The sequence below is a fragment of the Onychostoma macrolepis genome, chromosome 12 (genome assembly GCF_012432095.1).
Source record: "Onychostoma macrolepis isolate SWU-2019 chromosome 12, ASM1243209v1, whole genome shotgun sequence".
NCBI lineage: Eukaryota > Metazoa > Chordata > Actinopteri > Cypriniformes > Cyprinidae > Onychostoma > Onychostoma macrolepis.
Genome location: NC_081166.1, coordinates 14,417,803 through 14,434,883, shown reverse-complemented (window position 1 = coordinate 14,434,883; position 17,081 = coordinate 14,417,803). Strand labels below are relative to the sequence as shown.

At 37.9% G+C, this 17,081-nt stretch overlaps 1 protein-coding gene across 2 annotated transcripts in view; it reads left to right on the top strand.

The window, feature by feature from the left end:
• Positions 1 to 17,081, top strand: part of psme4b (proteasome activator subunit 4b) — a 33,149-nt gene that overhangs the window by 12,424 nt on the left and 3,644 nt on the right. For both annotated transcript variants that reach the window (XM_058793633.1, XM_058793632.1), the window contains 34 exons: positions 17 to 109; positions 1,358 to 1,623; positions 2,077 to 2,263; positions 2,388 to 2,477; positions 2,573 to 2,637; positions 2,723 to 2,873; positions 5,627 to 5,725; positions 5,812 to 5,881; positions 5,963 to 6,030; positions 6,554 to 6,769; positions 6,890 to 7,047; positions 7,180 to 7,275; positions 7,790 to 7,845; positions 7,988 to 8,044; positions 8,146 to 8,201; positions 8,325 to 8,423; positions 8,508 to 8,570; positions 8,853 to 8,948; positions 9,035 to 9,166; positions 9,267 to 9,476; positions 11,086 to 11,222; positions 11,306 to 11,359; positions 11,457 to 11,586; positions 12,337 to 12,418; positions 12,569 to 12,722; positions 12,808 to 12,874; positions 12,955 to 13,080; positions 14,009 to 14,161; positions 14,242 to 14,346; positions 15,021 to 15,112; positions 15,201 to 15,332; positions 15,433 to 15,727; positions 15,860 to 15,988; positions 16,870 to 17,025. In XM_058793633.1, the coding sequence (XP_058649616.1) occupies positions 17 to 109; positions 1,358 to 1,623; positions 2,077 to 2,263; positions 2,388 to 2,477; positions 2,573 to 2,637; positions 2,723 to 2,873; positions 5,627 to 5,725; positions 5,812 to 5,881; positions 5,963 to 6,030; positions 6,554 to 6,769; positions 6,890 to 7,047; positions 7,180 to 7,275; positions 7,790 to 7,845; positions 7,988 to 8,044; positions 8,146 to 8,201; positions 8,325 to 8,423; positions 8,508 to 8,570; positions 8,853 to 8,948; positions 9,035 to 9,166; positions 9,267 to 9,476; positions 11,086 to 11,222; positions 11,306 to 11,359; positions 11,457 to 11,586; positions 12,337 to 12,418; positions 12,569 to 12,722; positions 12,808 to 12,874; positions 12,955 to 13,080; positions 14,009 to 14,161; positions 14,242 to 14,346; positions 15,021 to 15,112; positions 15,201 to 15,332; positions 15,433 to 15,727; positions 15,860 to 15,988; positions 16,870 to 17,025 (4,140 nt within the window). The remainder of the gene's footprint in view (positions 1 to 16; positions 110 to 1,357; positions 1,624 to 2,076; positions 2,264 to 2,387; positions 2,478 to 2,572; positions 2,638 to 2,722; positions 2,874 to 5,626; positions 5,726 to 5,811; positions 5,882 to 5,962; positions 6,031 to 6,553; positions 6,770 to 6,889; positions 7,048 to 7,179; positions 7,276 to 7,789; positions 7,846 to 7,987; positions 8,045 to 8,145; positions 8,202 to 8,324; positions 8,424 to 8,507; positions 8,571 to 8,852; positions 8,949 to 9,034; positions 9,167 to 9,266; positions 9,477 to 11,085; positions 11,223 to 11,305; positions 11,360 to 11,456; positions 11,587 to 12,336; positions 12,419 to 12,568; positions 12,723 to 12,807; positions 12,875 to 12,954; positions 13,081 to 14,008; positions 14,162 to 14,241; positions 14,347 to 15,020; positions 15,113 to 15,200; positions 15,333 to 15,432; positions 15,728 to 15,859; positions 15,989 to 16,869; positions 17,026 to 17,081) is intronic.

Genomic DNA, 17,081 nt, shown 5'->3' with positions numbered 1-17,081 from the left:
TTATTATTTTTTTCAGGGTGGCCCACAGAATCAGGTCCAGAAAAAGCTTAATGGGCTCTTCAGTAGTATTGCATCTTTCTACCACCCTTCAAACAATGGACGCTGGCTGGTAAGATGTTCCCGATTAGGAAAAACAATTTGTGCGGTGCAAGATCTTGTCCCCCTTAAAGTCCAGCCCACTTCTCAAATCAATTATGGAACTGTCTGTGGTTTGTGTGTTGTCAACTGAGTTTTATGTTTGCATGCAAGAGGGAGATATGCAGTGACAGATGATCCTTTGACAGAGTGAGGTCACTTCACATTCCAGCTACTGAAACACCACTAACAACTTTCCAGTTACTGACCACCTATCATGCTAGACATGCATTCTTTTCTTGCACTCATGACTCAGTAGAGTACCATACAGTATCACAAGGATAGCTTGCAAATTTTATCATTTAGCTCAGACATTTTTCTTTGAAACTAAATGTTATTCAAGAGTGTTAATGTCACAGAGTATTGCTAAATCTTTATGCCTCGCTACATTACTGTTCAAAAGTAGTGATGCACCGAAATGTTTTTTTCCGAGGTGAAAAGTGGAACAGAAAATAAACTTTGAATAATACATTTAATACATAGGTGATAATTTAAGCCAGTCATATTAAAGTTCTTCAGCCACAGTTTTTGCATATTGCTACTTTAGCATCCTTTTTGTTCACAATGAAGTACGTCCACACTGATGACATGTTTACCTGTTGTGGCCTATCCACATTGTGTGCATGAAATAGATGTTAAATCAATCCGTTATTAATGTTTTAATTATAACACATGGCAGTTTTTTTTAAATTATTATTACTGTTTGAAATAAGTCCCATGGCAACTAAAAAAAACTGTCATTTTGAGATCATTCTAAAATTTTAATTTTGGTACCACAAACTTTGGAAAAGACTTATGGCATTTGAAGAAGTTTGAAAAGCCCATTGCAGTGTTTCATTTCTCTAGAAACCTTATAGTTTATTGTTCTGAAGGCTGTTCCATGTGTGAGTGGCACTGCTGTCTCAGAAGATACAAACGTTATCTTGCCAGGACTGAGAGAAGGGGGCATTCTCTGTAGTTGGAGAATCCAAAAGCTTAATTGAAAAAGAAAAAAATAAAACATGGCAAATGCTGGTTTCATTTGCAAAAAGTCAATATAAGACTGCTGGCATTTTAGATGGGTTATCACTACTGTGAGAGGTGCTACAGAAAACAGGATGAAACTTTAGCTGAATTTCTTACAGGATTAGTGTTTTAATGAATTTAAAAATCATTTGTTTTGGCCATCTGCATCAGTTATATCTTAATATCGCGGCCGTCTGTCTCTTATTTTCTTCTCCAGATGAAGTTGATGAAGCTTCTACAGCGTCTGCCTGCCAGTGTGGTTCGGCGGCTACATAGGGAGCGCTATAAGAAACCCTGCTGGATCACCCCTGTTCCCACCAGTCACAAACTCACGGACCAGGACGTGACAGACTTTGTGGAGAGCATGAAGCAGCCGGTACTGATGGCCATGTTCAGCAAGACAGGCAGCATGGATGCAGCTCAGGCCTTGCAGAACCTGGCCCTGATGAGACCAGAGCTGGTCATCCCACCTGTGCTGGAGAAGTGAGTGTGTGGAACTGCTGGAGATGTTCAGGGCCTGTAGGCGTTAATATCAGGCAGATAGCGCTGACTAATCAGCCTAATTTACATAAAAAGGTTACGATGACTTCAAAGCTAAACCAGCAAAGTGAATTCAACCCCACAGTCTTTTTTTAATGTATTCTGATCAATTTGTTAGTATATGATGATTTACAGCTGATTAAATATGCTTAGTTTTGTAGTATTTAAACAGTTATTGAAGATGAGTTGCCGTATAAATTCATGATTTTAAGTCATAAAGCTGTATCATAACCTGTATAGTGGCTTCTTTTATTCACTGTCAGGATTTACAGATCTAATCTTTGTAAATAGACTTTGTAAGCAGTCATTTTAGAATCCAGCGTAAAGCAGGAGCTGGATTTTTCCCAAAGGAGGAACCTACTAAAAGCAAATGTGTGAATGTGCTGCCCCCTGCAGGACGTATCCTGCTATGGAGACGCTGACGGAGCCGCACCAGCTTACTGCCACTCTCAGCTGCATGATTGGCATGGCCCGCAGTCTTCTCAGCGGTGGCCGACATTATCCCGAAGGTCCTGCGCACGTCCTGCCCCTTCTAATGAGAGCATTGCCTGGTGTTGATCCTAATGACTTCAGCAAATGCATGGTGGGTAAACTGTGAAATAAACATTTACAATTAAATAAAGAATTTTGAATCTTTTTTGTTGCTCTTTCAACTGTGATTTTATTCCTGATTGACTTAAAATAATGTTCACACATTTTGTTTTTAGATCACGTTCCAGTTCATTGCTACTTTTACTACTTTAGTGCCTTTGGTGGACTGTTCATCAGCCCTCCATGAGAAGAATGACTTGACAGAGGTAGGGCTCTGAAATCTTATGTAAAAGACCCACTGCAGAGATTTTACATAATTATTCTTTCTGTATTCTGTCATAAAATCTTTTATTTGTTGTAGACGGAGAGAGAGTTGTGCTCGGCTTCCGCTGAGTTTGAAGACTTTGTTCTGCAGTTCATGGACAGGTGAGTCATTCAGTGAAATGTGTGTGCCTGGAAAAAGAATAATACACTATTGTTGTGGCTTATGCCCTATTTTGTGTGTCTGTAGGTGTTTTGCATTGATTGACAGCAGCACTCTGGAGCAGACGCGCGAGGAGACGGAGACAGAGAAAATGACTCATTTAGAGAGTCTGGTGGAGCTGGGCCTTTCATCCACCTTCAGCACCATTCTAACACAGTGTTCCATGGAGATATTCAAGGTTTTTTTTTGTTTGCTTTATACATTTTCTTTAATGGAAACACTGTTTATTACAAAAAAAAAGTCTCAGACCTCTGTTTTCTTTGCCTCTTAGTAATTAGATTTTTCTAACCTTATATATATATATGTGTGTGTGTGTGTGTGTGTGTGTGTGTGTATATGTATATAAATATAAATTTTTAGACAGTAGAATTGCATTTATTACAACAGCAGTCTGCGTTTTTAACATTCTTGGTTTATATTAATCTGCGGCTCAATGAGTAATCTGAGCTGATTTAGTAAAGAAGTGAGTTGTCAGACCAGTGACTCTTTATAGACTGATTCACCGGTTCTTTTGACTGATCAATCAGTCAAATTTGACAGCATGTTGCATTTGCATTGTGGTTGCATTTGTGTAAAGTCGGTGAGGACAGCAAATTTTTCTCTTTATTTATATATATAGTGGATATAAAACATCTACACACCCCTGTTAAAATGCAAGGTTTCTGTGATGTAAAAAAAAATCTATATATAAATTCAGAACTTTTTCCACCTTTAATGTAAACTATAACCTGTACAACTAAATTTAAAAAAAAACTGGAATCTTTTAGGAAAGGTGGAGTAAAAAAAAAAAAACTAAAATAATGTGGTTGCCTATGTTTGCACACCCCTAAACTAATACTTTGTTGAAGCACCCTTTGATTTTATTACACCACTTTTTGGGGACGAGTCTATCAGCATGGCACATCTTGACTTTGCAATATTTGCCCACTCTTCTTTGCAAAAATGCTCCAAATCTGTCAGATTGCAAGGGCATCTCCTGTGCACAGCCCTCTTCAGATCACCCCACAGATTTTCAGTCGGATTCAGGTCTGGGCTCTGGCTGGGCCATTCCAAAACTTTATCTTCTTCTGGTGAAGCCATTCTTTTGTTGATTTGGATGTACGCTTTGGGTTGTTTTTGTGCTGAAAGATGAAGTTCCTCTTTCTAGCGGAAGCCTGAAGGTTTTGTGCCATTATTGACTGGTATTTGGAACTGTTCATAATTTCCTCCACCTTGACCAAGGCCCCAGTTCCAGCTGAAGAAAAACATGCCACCACCATGCTTCACTGTGGGTATGGTGTTCCTTTGGTGATGTGCAGTGTTGTTTTTGTGCCAAACATACCTTTTGGAATTATGACCAAAAAGTTCAACCTTGGTTTCATCAGACCATAACACATTTTACCACATGCTTTTGGGAGACTTATAATTTGTTTTTGCAAAATTTAGCCGGGCTTGGATGTTTTTCTTGCCACCCTACCCCATAGCCCAGACATATGAAGAATATGGGAGATTGTTGTCACATGTACTACACAGCCAGTACTTGCCAGAAATTCCAGCAGCTCCTTTAATGTTGCTGTAGGCCTCTTGGCAACCTCCCTGACCAGTTTTCTTCTCATCTTTTCATCAATTTTGGAGGGACATCCAGTGCTTGGTAATGTCACTGTTGTGCCATATTTTCTCCACTTGATAATGACTGTCTTCACTGTGTTCCATGGTATATCTAATGCCTTGGAAATTCTTTTGCACACTTCTCCTGACTGATACCTTTCAACAATGAGATCCCTCTGATGCTTTGGAAGCTCTTTGCGGACCATGGCTTTTGCTGTAAGATGCGACTAAGAAAATACCAGGAAAAGCCTACTAGAACAGCTAAACTTTATTTGGGTTTAACCAGAGGCACTTTAAATGATGGCAGGTGTGTACTGACTCCTATTTAACATGTGACTGTGATTGCTTAATTCTGAACACAGCCACATCCTTAGTTATAAGAGGGTTTGCAGAATATATTAAAATATTTCAGAGGGTGTGCAGAATATAATAAAATATTTCAGTTTTTTTTTTTTATTTAGTTGTACAGGTTATAGTTTACATTAAAGGTGGAAAAAGTTCTGAAATGATTAATCTTGGTTTTTACATCACAGAAACCTGGCATTTTAACAGGGGTGTGTAGACTTTTATATCCACTGTATATATTATATATATATATATATATATATATATATATATATATATATATATATATATATATATATATATATATATATATATATATATATATATATATATATATATATATATAAATAAATAAATAAATAAATATATATATATATATATATATATATATATATATATATATATATATATATAAATAATATAGATTGACCGTCTATATATTTTGACTGCCAATATATTATTTGTGGCACCCATATACACTACTGACAAAAGTTTGAGGTAATTTATTTTATTTTATTTTTTTTTTACGTTTTTATTCAGCAAGTATGCATTACATTAACCAAAAGTGACATATTTCTAATGTTACAAAAGAACCCTGAATAAAAAAAATGTATCACAATTTCTTTAAAAAAATATTACGCAACACCATTTTCACAATAATAACTGTGATGATAATAAGAAACATTTGTTGAGCACCGAATCAGCATATTAGAATGATTTCTGAAGGATCTTGTGACACTGAAGACTGAAGTAATGGCTGCTGAATACACAGCTTTGGCATCAGAGGAGTAAATTGTATTTTACAATATGTAAAATAAAACATTCTTTAATCATTGACAATATTACTGTTTTTGCTGTATTTTTGATCAAATATATACAGACTTGGTGAACAATTTCTTTCAAAAACATGTAAAAAGATACCCATTTCAAACTTTTGACCAGTGTATTTTCTCATATACACCTAAATATTATCTGTTAACAGCTGTTATCTGTCTATAGGTTGCTCTCGAGAAAGTCTTCAACTTTGCCACCACCAACATCTTTGAGACTCGTGTCGCAGGCAGGATGGTGGCAGACATGTGCAGAGCAGCTGCTAAGGTAATACTTTCCCTTTGCCCAACTTGTGCCGATACACACACAGCTGTGGGGCCACATTGATTCATCTGTCCTCTGCTTTGTTTCAGTGTCACCCGGCTGAGTCTCTCAGGCTGTTTGTTCCACACTGCTGTAACGCCATTACTCATCTAACTGCCAGTACGTACAAGAACATAAATGACAGTTTGTGTTATCTTGAGTCTGTGTCAGCATCCTCACTTGTGTTTTGGTGTGTTTCAGATGAAGATGTTTCAAATGAGGAAGAACTGGACAAAGAACTGCTCTGGAACCTTCAGCTGCTGTCTGAGGTCAAAATAACACCATATCAAACTGCACACGAAAGATTATGTACAGAAGAGCTTAAAATGTATTACAAAATCATGATAGCTGCCTAAAAATTTACTCACCTCCTCATGTTGTTCCAAACCTGTTTGACTTTATTTTTTCTGAAGAACATAAAAAACGATATGCTGTTAGTAATCAAGCAGTTTCAGTTCCCATTGACTGCCATGTTTTTTTCATATAATAATGTCAATGAGAATCGAAACTGTTTGGTTACCAACATTCTTTAAAATAGAATTTATGTTCCACCGAATAAGTAAAGTCATACAGCTTTGGAGCAACATGAGTGTGAGTAAATGAAGACAGAATTTAGGTGGTCTATCCCTTTAACTAGGTTAAACTATGAAGTGTGTATCACATGCACTTTCCATTAGGTACAGTAATGGAGTCACTGCTTATGAAGAGTTTTTCCACATCAATCATTACATCTGTTTTGACACTAGACAACAATTGTTGTGTATCTCACATTACCACCACTTCTTGCTTCAGGTGACTCGTGTGGATGGAGAAAAGCTCCTCCCGTACCGCACACAGCTGGTACAGACTCTACAGCTGACCCTGCGTTTGCACTGTAAGCAGGGCTACACTCTGGCCTGCAACCTGCTACACCATATCCTGCGTTCCACAGCGCTCACTTACCCCACAGACTACTGCAGTGTGCCCGGCGGCTTCAACAAATCCCTGCAAGAGTACTTGCCCATTAAGGTACTGTGAATGTGTCTGGTACATGTGAGGACATTTGACCAGTGGAGAGAACAGAGCACTGTATTCGATCATTGTTGATCCCATGAGTTCTCACTACCTCCCTTCTTGTTCTTTAAACAGGACTGGGGTCGTCCGGGGGACCTTTGGAACCTGGAGATCCAGTGGCACGTGCCCAGCGCAGAGGAGACGGCGTTTGTTTTCTATGTTCTGGACCTGTTGCTGCAGCCAGAGCTCCAGCGTCTGCAGAAATATTCCCAGGGAGAGCAGGAAATGAGCAGGTCAGGTGTCAAAAGTGCACTCTGTAATAATGGTAAAGACAAAAAAACATCATTCTGTATTGGTTTTAAAAATCTTGAATATTTTCTTAAATTGCTTTTGCGAATGCTGACATGTTTCTGAACTTTAAACAGAGATGATGTTCTTCAGAGTCTGTGTATAGTCCAGCACTGTCTGCTGGGTGCTGGTAGCATGCTCCCCCCTCTTGATGGACCCACAGTAACCGGCCTGTAAGTCCTAAAACTCACTGTGATATAGAGCAAAGTTTGGTCTAAGCAGCAGATATGTGAAGGGACACACAACACTGATTAAATTGTTTCATTTTTAAATAAATTTAATGAAAACTTGTATTAATCAAGGACACATTAAATTGTTAAAAGTTATAGTACAGATGTTTATAATGTTACAAAAGTTTATTTAAATGCTGTTCTTTTGAACTTTCTATTCATGGTGTCCACAAAAACATTAAACAGAACAACTGTTTTCAACATTCATAATAAAAAAAGTTAAAGACTGCTAAATGGCTGCAAAAATTTAGCTTTGCCCTCAAAGGAATAAATTTAATTTTAAAATATATTACACATTTGAAATGCAGAATACAGCTATTTGAAATTGTAAAAAACAAACAAACAAACAAAAAAAACATTACAATTTACAGTACTTTCATCAAATAATTGCAGCCATGAATTTCTTTCAAAATTGTTAAAAAAATTTTTTTGTTGTTGTCCATTCTCCTTTGTGCAGTGTACCCAGCATGGTTAGTTTGGAGGAAACAAAGCTGTACATTGGTGTCGACTATGGTAAGCCAAAACTGGGAAGTTCATATTAAAACTCTGCTTATGAAACCTGTTGTGATGAATGTCCAGTTAGAATAAGTTGTTGTACATCATGATGATAGAATAGGATATCAGCTTCTCAGTAAGAGCTTGCTGATTTTTCCAGATGAGTCCAGAGAGAACTACCGTGAGGCCATCTGTAAAGTGATGAGACAGTTGCTTCGTAAGTGATCCTCATTTAGAACACCTTCCGGCACACAAAATTTACTTAATATACATTACCCACAATTCTTAAGGCAAGCGTCTTCTAATTCTCTTCTGTAGATTACATTCTGGAACACTCAGAGGATGACACCAAATCCCTTTTCGCCGTTATCAAGGTAAGTGTGCACAGTAGATATTTGTGCAAAATGAATTGATCAGTTCATTAAGTTTGTATTGGATCATAAAGCAATTCTTAGGCATTAAAGTTTTGTGATTCATCAGTTGTTTGTCTCCCTCAGATCATCAGTGACTTGATGCACTTCAGAGGTTCCCACAAACATGAGTTTGACTCTCGTTGGAAGAGTTTCACCTTGGTGAAGAAGTCGATGGAGAACAGGGTGTGTAGTTGGGACTAAAAAATCTTTTATGTGCCGTTTATTTGAAAAGTATAATTGTCTGATGAATCTTCTTATTCTCTCCAGCTTCATGGGAAGAAACAGCACATCAGAGCTCTTCTGATTGACAGAGTTCTTCTTCAGCATGAGGTAGGAGTCAATGCTATGATAACCTGGCATAGTGATTTGGCGCATAATAGATATTGCAGAGCTTTCACTACACGATTTTCATGGCCAAAAAATTCACAAGAACAATGTTGTCGTTATGTCTATAGAACTTTTGAAAAAACTGAACAATGTTATCAGTCAGATTCTTCTTAAACTTTTGTGTTTTCTGTTGTTAGATTAATATTAGATTATTGTCAATACCAGTATATTTAAACATCCCAAGTAGGAAGTTTTAATTTTTTTTTTTCTGCTCTCGATGTTTAGATGCGAAAGTTGCAGGTCGAGGGCTGTGAATATAAGATTGTTCATCAGGACCTGTTGAGGGACCTTTTGCGTCTTTCCACCAGCACCTACAGCCAGGTCTGATTCCACATTCACCAAATTTTACAAAAAAATAATCCCCTTTATTTTATATGTTCCTGAATACCCATTTATTGAACCCTCAGGTCCGCAGCAAGGCCCAAAATGTGTTGTTCACAGCTTTGGGGACCTATAACTTCTGCTGCCGAGACATTACTCCACGTGTCCTGGAGCTACTGGAGCCCACACGAACTGATGTCACCCAGCAACAGTTCAAGGTATATAGTCTGTAATTTTCACTTTCTATCATTAGCATAACGCTGTATTTGTCTTTAATTTAATGATTTAATACCATTGTTTTATCATAATTTGCTTTAGGGGGCGCTCTACTGCTTGCTTGGGAACCATTGTGGAGTGTGCCTTGCTAACCTACATGACTGGGATTGCATCGCTCAGACGTGGCCGGCCATAGTGCGCTCAGGCCTCAGCTCAGCTATGTCTCTAGAGAAGCCCTCCATTGTCAGACTCTTCGATGACCTTGCAGACAAAGTCCACCGGCAGTACGAGACCATCGGCATCGATTTCACAGTGAGCAGCATCGCCTGTTTCGTACATTTTGTACATAAACTTTGGCGTAATGTGGTGTGTCGTTCAGACTGTTAAAGTGCGGATACGTTTATAATTGTTTGGTGACTATTCACAAGAGAATTCCAGTAATTTTAAAGGGATAGTTCACCCAAAAATGAATAATCTGTTCCAATCTGTATAATTGCAGTGAATGGTGCCCCTCTTTCTGAATCCAAAAAAAAATAAAAAATCTATCCATCACTAAACTACACCACACGGCTCTGGGGTGTTAATAAAGGACTTATGAAGTGAAACGATGCGTTAGTTTAAGAAAAATGTAATGAAACAAAAGGCGCAGCGTAAGATCCAGAAAGAAGACTGTAGTCTCTTTAGAGTAAGCTCCAGGAAGGAGCGTGTAATCTCGCGAGAACCAAGTTTTGTATACAGCACAGGGAAACCATGTGAAAAAGTAAATTATATCTGTTTTGATTTAAAATGGTGCGTTCGTGTCGATAACCGGGATTTTTAAATAAATTTGTGACGGGTGTTTTGTTTTGCTTTCTCCTCTGTGAATCCGCGTTTGTCATGCACTCTCTCCCCGGATCTTACGTTTGCCTTTCATTACGCCTACGTCATACGCTCGACCACCTCGTCGCGAACACGCCTGCTTGAGAGACCGGAAGCTGCGCATTTCAATTTATAAAGTTTTAAGAATCAACATTTTTGACACACTAACGTTTTGCTTCAGAAGTCCTTTATTAACACCCCAGAGCCGTGTGGTGTAGTTTTGTGATGGATGGATAAAATTTTTCGGATTCAGAAACGGGGGCACCTTTCACTGCAATTATACAGATTGGAACAGACAGGACAATGTGGAATATAACTCCGAATGTGTTCGTCTGAAAGAGGGAATGTCAGACACGCCTAGGATGCCCTGAGGGTGAGTAAATCTTGGACTCATTTTCATTTTTGGGTGAACTAGCCCTTTAATAGGAATCCAGGTATTCTGGAATTTGTCATAAAGATTTCCCCACAGGTTCAAATTGCTCGATGGATTTGGTGCGTTATCCAATAGAAAGCTGCTTGATTTAAAACTGATTTTTGTGCAAACTACTTCATACATCGCTAAATTGTTGATAATAGACTTTTTCTGACAGCAACATTTTGCAGAAATTTCGCTAATGTGGCTGCATCTTTAATGGGCGTTTACAGAACATACGGTTTGGCTATTAATTTACTTGACAGCTGCAAACTTTTGAAAACAGATTTCAAAGTGCAAGTTTTTGAAAACGTTATGTCATCATCTCTGTGTAAATTGCAAAAAATGTGAATTTGAGAAAACTGACGTCTTGCATATGCATATTATATATATTATGTTATATATTACTATGTGTTCAGTCTGTAGTGTTTCTTTACAAAGTAACATCGGCAACTAGTGGCCTGGCATGCATAATACTGCGTTTCTCATCGTAATCGTGGATCCGCGTGAAAGAAAATTGAACATGAAATTTTTCAAAACAAAGGAAACATTTTTGTTTTTAACATATCATTGTCTTGTAAACTCACCCTTAGGATAAAATAGCATCTGCCTTGTGCTGTAAGACTTATGTTTCCCTGAATTAATCTGTAGGTACCTGAGAGTGCAGTTTTCCTGGGCCAGCGCATCACCGATTCAAGCCAGCCCACTCCACACATTGGCACTTCCACAGAAAAGGAGCTGGAGCAGGGACTGGTGCTTCAAAAAGACAAAAACCAGGAGGCAGTGCAGTAAGTGCTACACATATACCCAGTCACAACATTTAATACTCATTTAACATGGTGTAGTAAATCTTTGCTGTTTCCTCTTTTAGGAAATATGAAAAGCTTGTGAGAGACCTGTTGGAATGTCTAGATGACAGGGACATGTAAGTATCAAACAGATGTTTAAAAGTCCTACATTATTCTGTAAAACTAGACACAAAAGCATCACTTATTTGTGAATATGTTATTGTGTGTCATTAGGCCTTGGAAGTTTGAGCACATTGCTATTGGCTTCCTGTCTCTACTGCTAAGAGATGACTATCCCCTCCCGGCCCGAGCAGTGCTCTTCTTTGTACAGAGCCTCAACCATGATGCACTTGTTGTTCGCAAGGTTCGTGGAATGTTGTTTTTGTTGGCTTTGCATAAATCTGTATCATTCTTTGCTGGGTTTTAACACCAGCCTACTCCAGTACACTTACCTAGAAGTATCTATTACTGATGAAAACCTTTATTAGCTTGTTTAGATGTGTTAAATTTGGATTAGGATTAGGTTTAGGTCTAAACTCTGTTCAAAATTTTGGGGTCTGCAAGATTTTTTTTAATGTTTTAAAAGAGGTTATACTCCCAACGGCAGCATTTATGTGATCAAAATATAGAAAAACAGTATTATTGTCCAATATATTATGAAGAAGTAATTATTACAATTTAAAATTACAGTTTTTATTTTGATCTATTTAAAATGCAATGCAAAATGTTTTTGTGTTTTTTTTCAAATGGCAAAGCTAAATGCTCAACATTAATTTTTCCAGTCTTCAGTGTCTCATTAACCTTTAGAAATTTAGAATATGCTAACTTGGTGTTCAAGAAACATTTCTTGTTATCAATGTTGAAAATGTTTTTTGCTGCTTAATATTTTTGCGGAAAGAGTGGTACATTTGTTAGCATTCTTTGAGGAATACAATGTTCAAAAGAACAGCATTTATTTATAATAGAAATCCTTTATGAAATTATAAATGTCTTTACTGTCACTTTTAATTAATTTAATGCTTTCTTGCTGACTCAAGTTTTGAACAGTAGTGTATATGCACTTAGTCTGTTACATGTTATATTATTGTTTTGCTTCCAATAATTGCTGATATAGATGGCAATCGCTGCAATGGCAGGCATACTGAAACAGCTGAAGAGACAGCGGAAGAAAATGCCTGTTAGTCCCTGTGATATAAGTGAGTAAACAACCACGTACAAACAAATAAATAGTACAATTAAATGAGGAGATGATTAAATTAACATTCACATCCATATCCATCTGTTGGTCCATCTGTAATATCACAGTATCTGTGGTAGGAGATAATTACACATGTGGTGCCTTGCAGGTGGGGTAATGGAGCCGGAGGGACTGGTGGCGGGAGACAGGCCGGGGAATGACTGGCTGCAGTACCACGGTGACAGCCTGCCGAGCACCCAGCAGGACTGGGACAATTTCTGCTTTATAGAGAAGACACACTGGGGCTACTACTGCTGGCCAAAGTAAACACTCCCAGCCTCTGATCACTGTATGATTCACTCACTCCAAATCTCTGCTTATAGCTATTTTATATTTCTCTGTTTATAGGAAGTTGATAGTATATGCCCCAGCAGTAGAGCAGCCCAAGGATCTTTCCGCTGAGAACATGAATGAGGTATACATGGACTGAGTGCGCTAGACATTGTTTTACTGCCAAACTTGACAGTATACATACTAAATGTGATTTTCTTACAGAGGGAGCGCATCATCTGTGACCATTTCACAGACCCCACATTCATCAAACAGCTTATTGAGTTCATGTCTCTTGAGGACCGAAAGGGCAAAGACAAGTTCAATCCTCGTCGCTTCTGTCTTTTCAAGGTACCAGCATTTATAAGACAATAATCATGGTAGAGGAGATAAAAGTACAGTTTGGCAGTAGGTTATAAAGGAAATCAATAAAATGGAGATTTAATTGACTATTTAATATGACAATATTGTGCCTACTATCATCATTGAAAAGTTTTAGGGTTAGTAAGATTTTTTTTTTCCCTTTTTCTTTTTCTCCAAGACTGCATTTATTTCATTAAAAATACAAGAAAACAGTAGTATTTAAAAAACAAAAAACAAAAAAAAAACATTTAAAGTAAATATTTTTTATTTTAATATAGTTTACAATTAGTAGTTTACTCATTTGATGACCGCTACATTTTTTTGCAGTTCAATTATATTTTGATGCATTGCAGTGTACTGAATTGTGACTCATGTATCACAACGTTTATCATACCTGGCTATCATTGAAAGCATGTTGAATGGCCTTGATGTAATCTGTAGACATATTTTTAGATGTTCCTGTGCATCTTGTTAACAAGCCACTGTTTGTCCTGGACATTTGCTTACAGTGTCCTCTGCACCAGGCTGCATACAAAACTCTCAGATGCAGAGAGGACATTAAGATATGTTCAATCCCCACATAATTCCCCAGACTTCTATTTTTGCGTTCTCAGCAGAGAGAAAACCTTTAAAAAGTAGCATTTATTGGATCATTATCATCCTGTTTATGTTCACTGATTCCAGCAGTTTTGTTGCAGTTTCCCCAGCTGTAATTCCCAAACCGAGAGATTGCACAGATTGTGAGGACCTATTCAATAAATGATTTGTGGAGGGTAGTAAATACAATTGTGCTCCCAGCTACATCTACCTCTGCAAATCTCTGCATTTTAACCAGCTCATAAACCTGCCTTGCTCACCTGCCATTCGAATTTATTACAAAATACAGATGGCTTGCTTTCTCATTCAACACCCACAGGGACTCTTCCGGAACTACAGTGATGCCTTCCTGCCTGTTCTAAAGCCTCATATGGAGCGGCTGGCAAATGACTCTCACGAGAGCACCCAGCGCTGTGTGGCTGAGATCATTGCAGGACTGGTTAGAGGCAGCAAGCACTGGAGCTTCAGCAAGGTGAGGATAGACTTAAAATTAGGAAGCCACTGAGATGTTTAACCACATTGATGTCTGAACCACCTCTTTCTTTCACACAGGTGGAGGCATTATGGAAATTCCTGATTCCTTTGATGCGCACAGCACTGTCCAATATTACTGTCGAGACCTATGCTGACTGGGGTACCTGTGTGGCAACTGCCTGTGTATGTGTTATATATCTTCACTCTGTTAAATTGTGTGCCACGTAATCCACCACCTCAATGTCTACTTGACACCAACAGTAAATGGTCATGAAAACATTATAAATAAACTTTACAAAAATATATATTTAAAGGGATAGTTCACCCAAAAATGAAAATTCTGTCTTATTACTCGCCCTCATGTTGTTCCAAACCTGTAAGACCTTCGTTCATCTTCGGAACACAAATTAAAATATTTTTGATGAAAACCGAGAGCTTTCTGACCCTGCATAGACAGCAAGGGAACGACCACGTTCAAGGCTCAGAAAGGTAGTAAGGACATCGTTAAAATATTCCATGTGACATCAGTGGTTCCACCTTAATTTTATGAAGCTAGGAGAATACTTTTTGTGCAAAGAAAACAAAAATAAAAATTGATTCAACAATTTATTTTCTTCCATGTCAGTCTTCGACGCGCATTCATGACAGTACCACAACACATTTTCTAACGTTGAAACTTTTTAAATGTATATAAAAAAACATTATTTTAAAATTTCTTTAACTATTATTGTTTTTGTTTTCTGTGTTGAGCATAAGAGACTTCTATCAAAAATATTAAAAACTGTAATTCATTTCAAACTTTTGGGCAGTATGTGAAGCTATGAGGACAACTAACTGTTGATGAATGATATTTTCAGGAGAGCCGAGATCCACGAAAGCTCCACTGGCTTCTCGAGATGCTGATGGAGTGTCCTCTCAGCGGGGAAGGCGGATCGTTTGTAGATGCCTGGTGAGTGTATTTTGTGCTTTACTTGATGGGAAATTCTGAAACCATTCTTGATGTTTGAGAGATTAATAATTTCTTTCTATCTCTGTAGCCACCTGTACGTGCTGCAGGGTGGTCTGGCACAGCAGGAGTGGAGGGTCCCAGAGCTGCTACACAGATTGCTGAGTTACCTGGAGCCCAAACTCACTCAGGTTTATAAGAATGTGAGAGAGCGCATTGGCAGGTATGTGTGCAGTCAGGGTCAAAACGGTCACTGTAGTCTAAAAATACACTGGCAGTTCTCTCTTGTCATGTTTTCTGTCTTGTCATGTCTTCTCTTGCAGTGTGCTGACGTACATTTTCATGATTGACGTTACCCTGCCACACACTCTGCCTACTAAGTCACCACACATTGCTGAGTTTACCGAAAGGATCTTGTCTCAGCTGAAGCCCCTGATTGAGGGAGACGAAGAGATCCAGAACCACGTGGTGGAGGAGAACGGAGTGGGGGAGCAGGACGAGAGGACCCAGGCCATCAAACTCCTCAAAACTGTTCTGAAGTGGCTGATGGCCAGTGCGGGGCGCTCCTTCTCTACTCCAGTACCTCAGCAACTACAGCTGCTGCCCCTGCTCTTTAAGGTCTTGCTTGCTTGCTCTCTCTCTCTCTATCTTAGCCCATGCTCTTTGTATCTCATTCTTTATACATTTGTGTGGAGTGCTCTTAAGTGGACTGCTGACTTCCACTCAGTGCCTGTTTTTGTCCATCTGTAGATCGCTCCCGTAGAAAACGATGACAGCTATGATGAGCTGAAGAGGGACGCAAAGACTTGCCTGTCCCTCATGTCTCAGGGTCTCCTCTATCCTGAGCAGATCCCTATGGTGCTGAAGGTGCTACATGAGGTGAGGCCTCAGACCCTACATATCAGGACAACAGTTTGAAAGCTGAATCTGACCTTGACCTATTTTTTTTTAATTATTATTGTTAAGTGAAACTAAAACTATTAAGAACTGTAAAGCTGAAAATAAAATAAAAATGATGAAAATGAGAAATATAAGAAATATTACCTTATTAACTACCTGAAGTAAATTGCAGTTGAAGTATTAAAATTATTGAAACTAAAACTGAAGAAAAAATAAATTAAAGCAATATAGAAATATCTTAATACAATGACAAAAGTACATAACTAATTTACTAAAACTAAAAAATAAAAGCTAATTTAAATAAAATTAAAATACTAATAAATAATCAAAATGCAGATTTTTGTTGGTTCTTGTTTTGATTTCAATGGTGACACCACCAGCATAGAAATATTCATAATTCTGCTTTGCTGAAAAAAACAGAATTGTTGTGGATGCAACACATTGTCACTGAATGAGTATGTAATAAGTGGCACTGATTATATACTACATAGGCATTTAAAATGCTGCACATTTACTATTTCATGATTTTATCATTTGATTGTATTACCGTCTATTGATGTAATATTGTAATATGTTAGTATCATCAGTGATTGCATTCACTAGAAATATTTAAAAAGTGTATATCCAGTAAAATTATGTACTTATTTAAATCTAATCTACTGGTGAAATCAGGCATTATGGTGCTAGCAAATATTCATCCAAATATGTATGTTTAGTATTACATACAATAATATCCCACATGCTTAACATGTCAATATATATATACATGTATAGACTTTTTTTTAATTTACCATTATTACCCAGTCCTAGCGAGTGCTATATTTGCTGTGCAATCATAAGATTCTTGTTATTTTTTTCAGATTGCTGGCAGCAGCTCTTGGCATGCACGATTCTCAGTGCTAACATACCTCCAGATAATGGTGTTCTATAATCTGTTCACCATACTGAGCAATGAGCAGGCTGTTCAGGACGTGAGAGCACTGGTCATCAGGCTGCTGGAGGATGAGCAGCTGGAGGTACCTTTCAGGCCACACTGGCATCCTGGCATCATCATTTATTCACTTTTATGCAG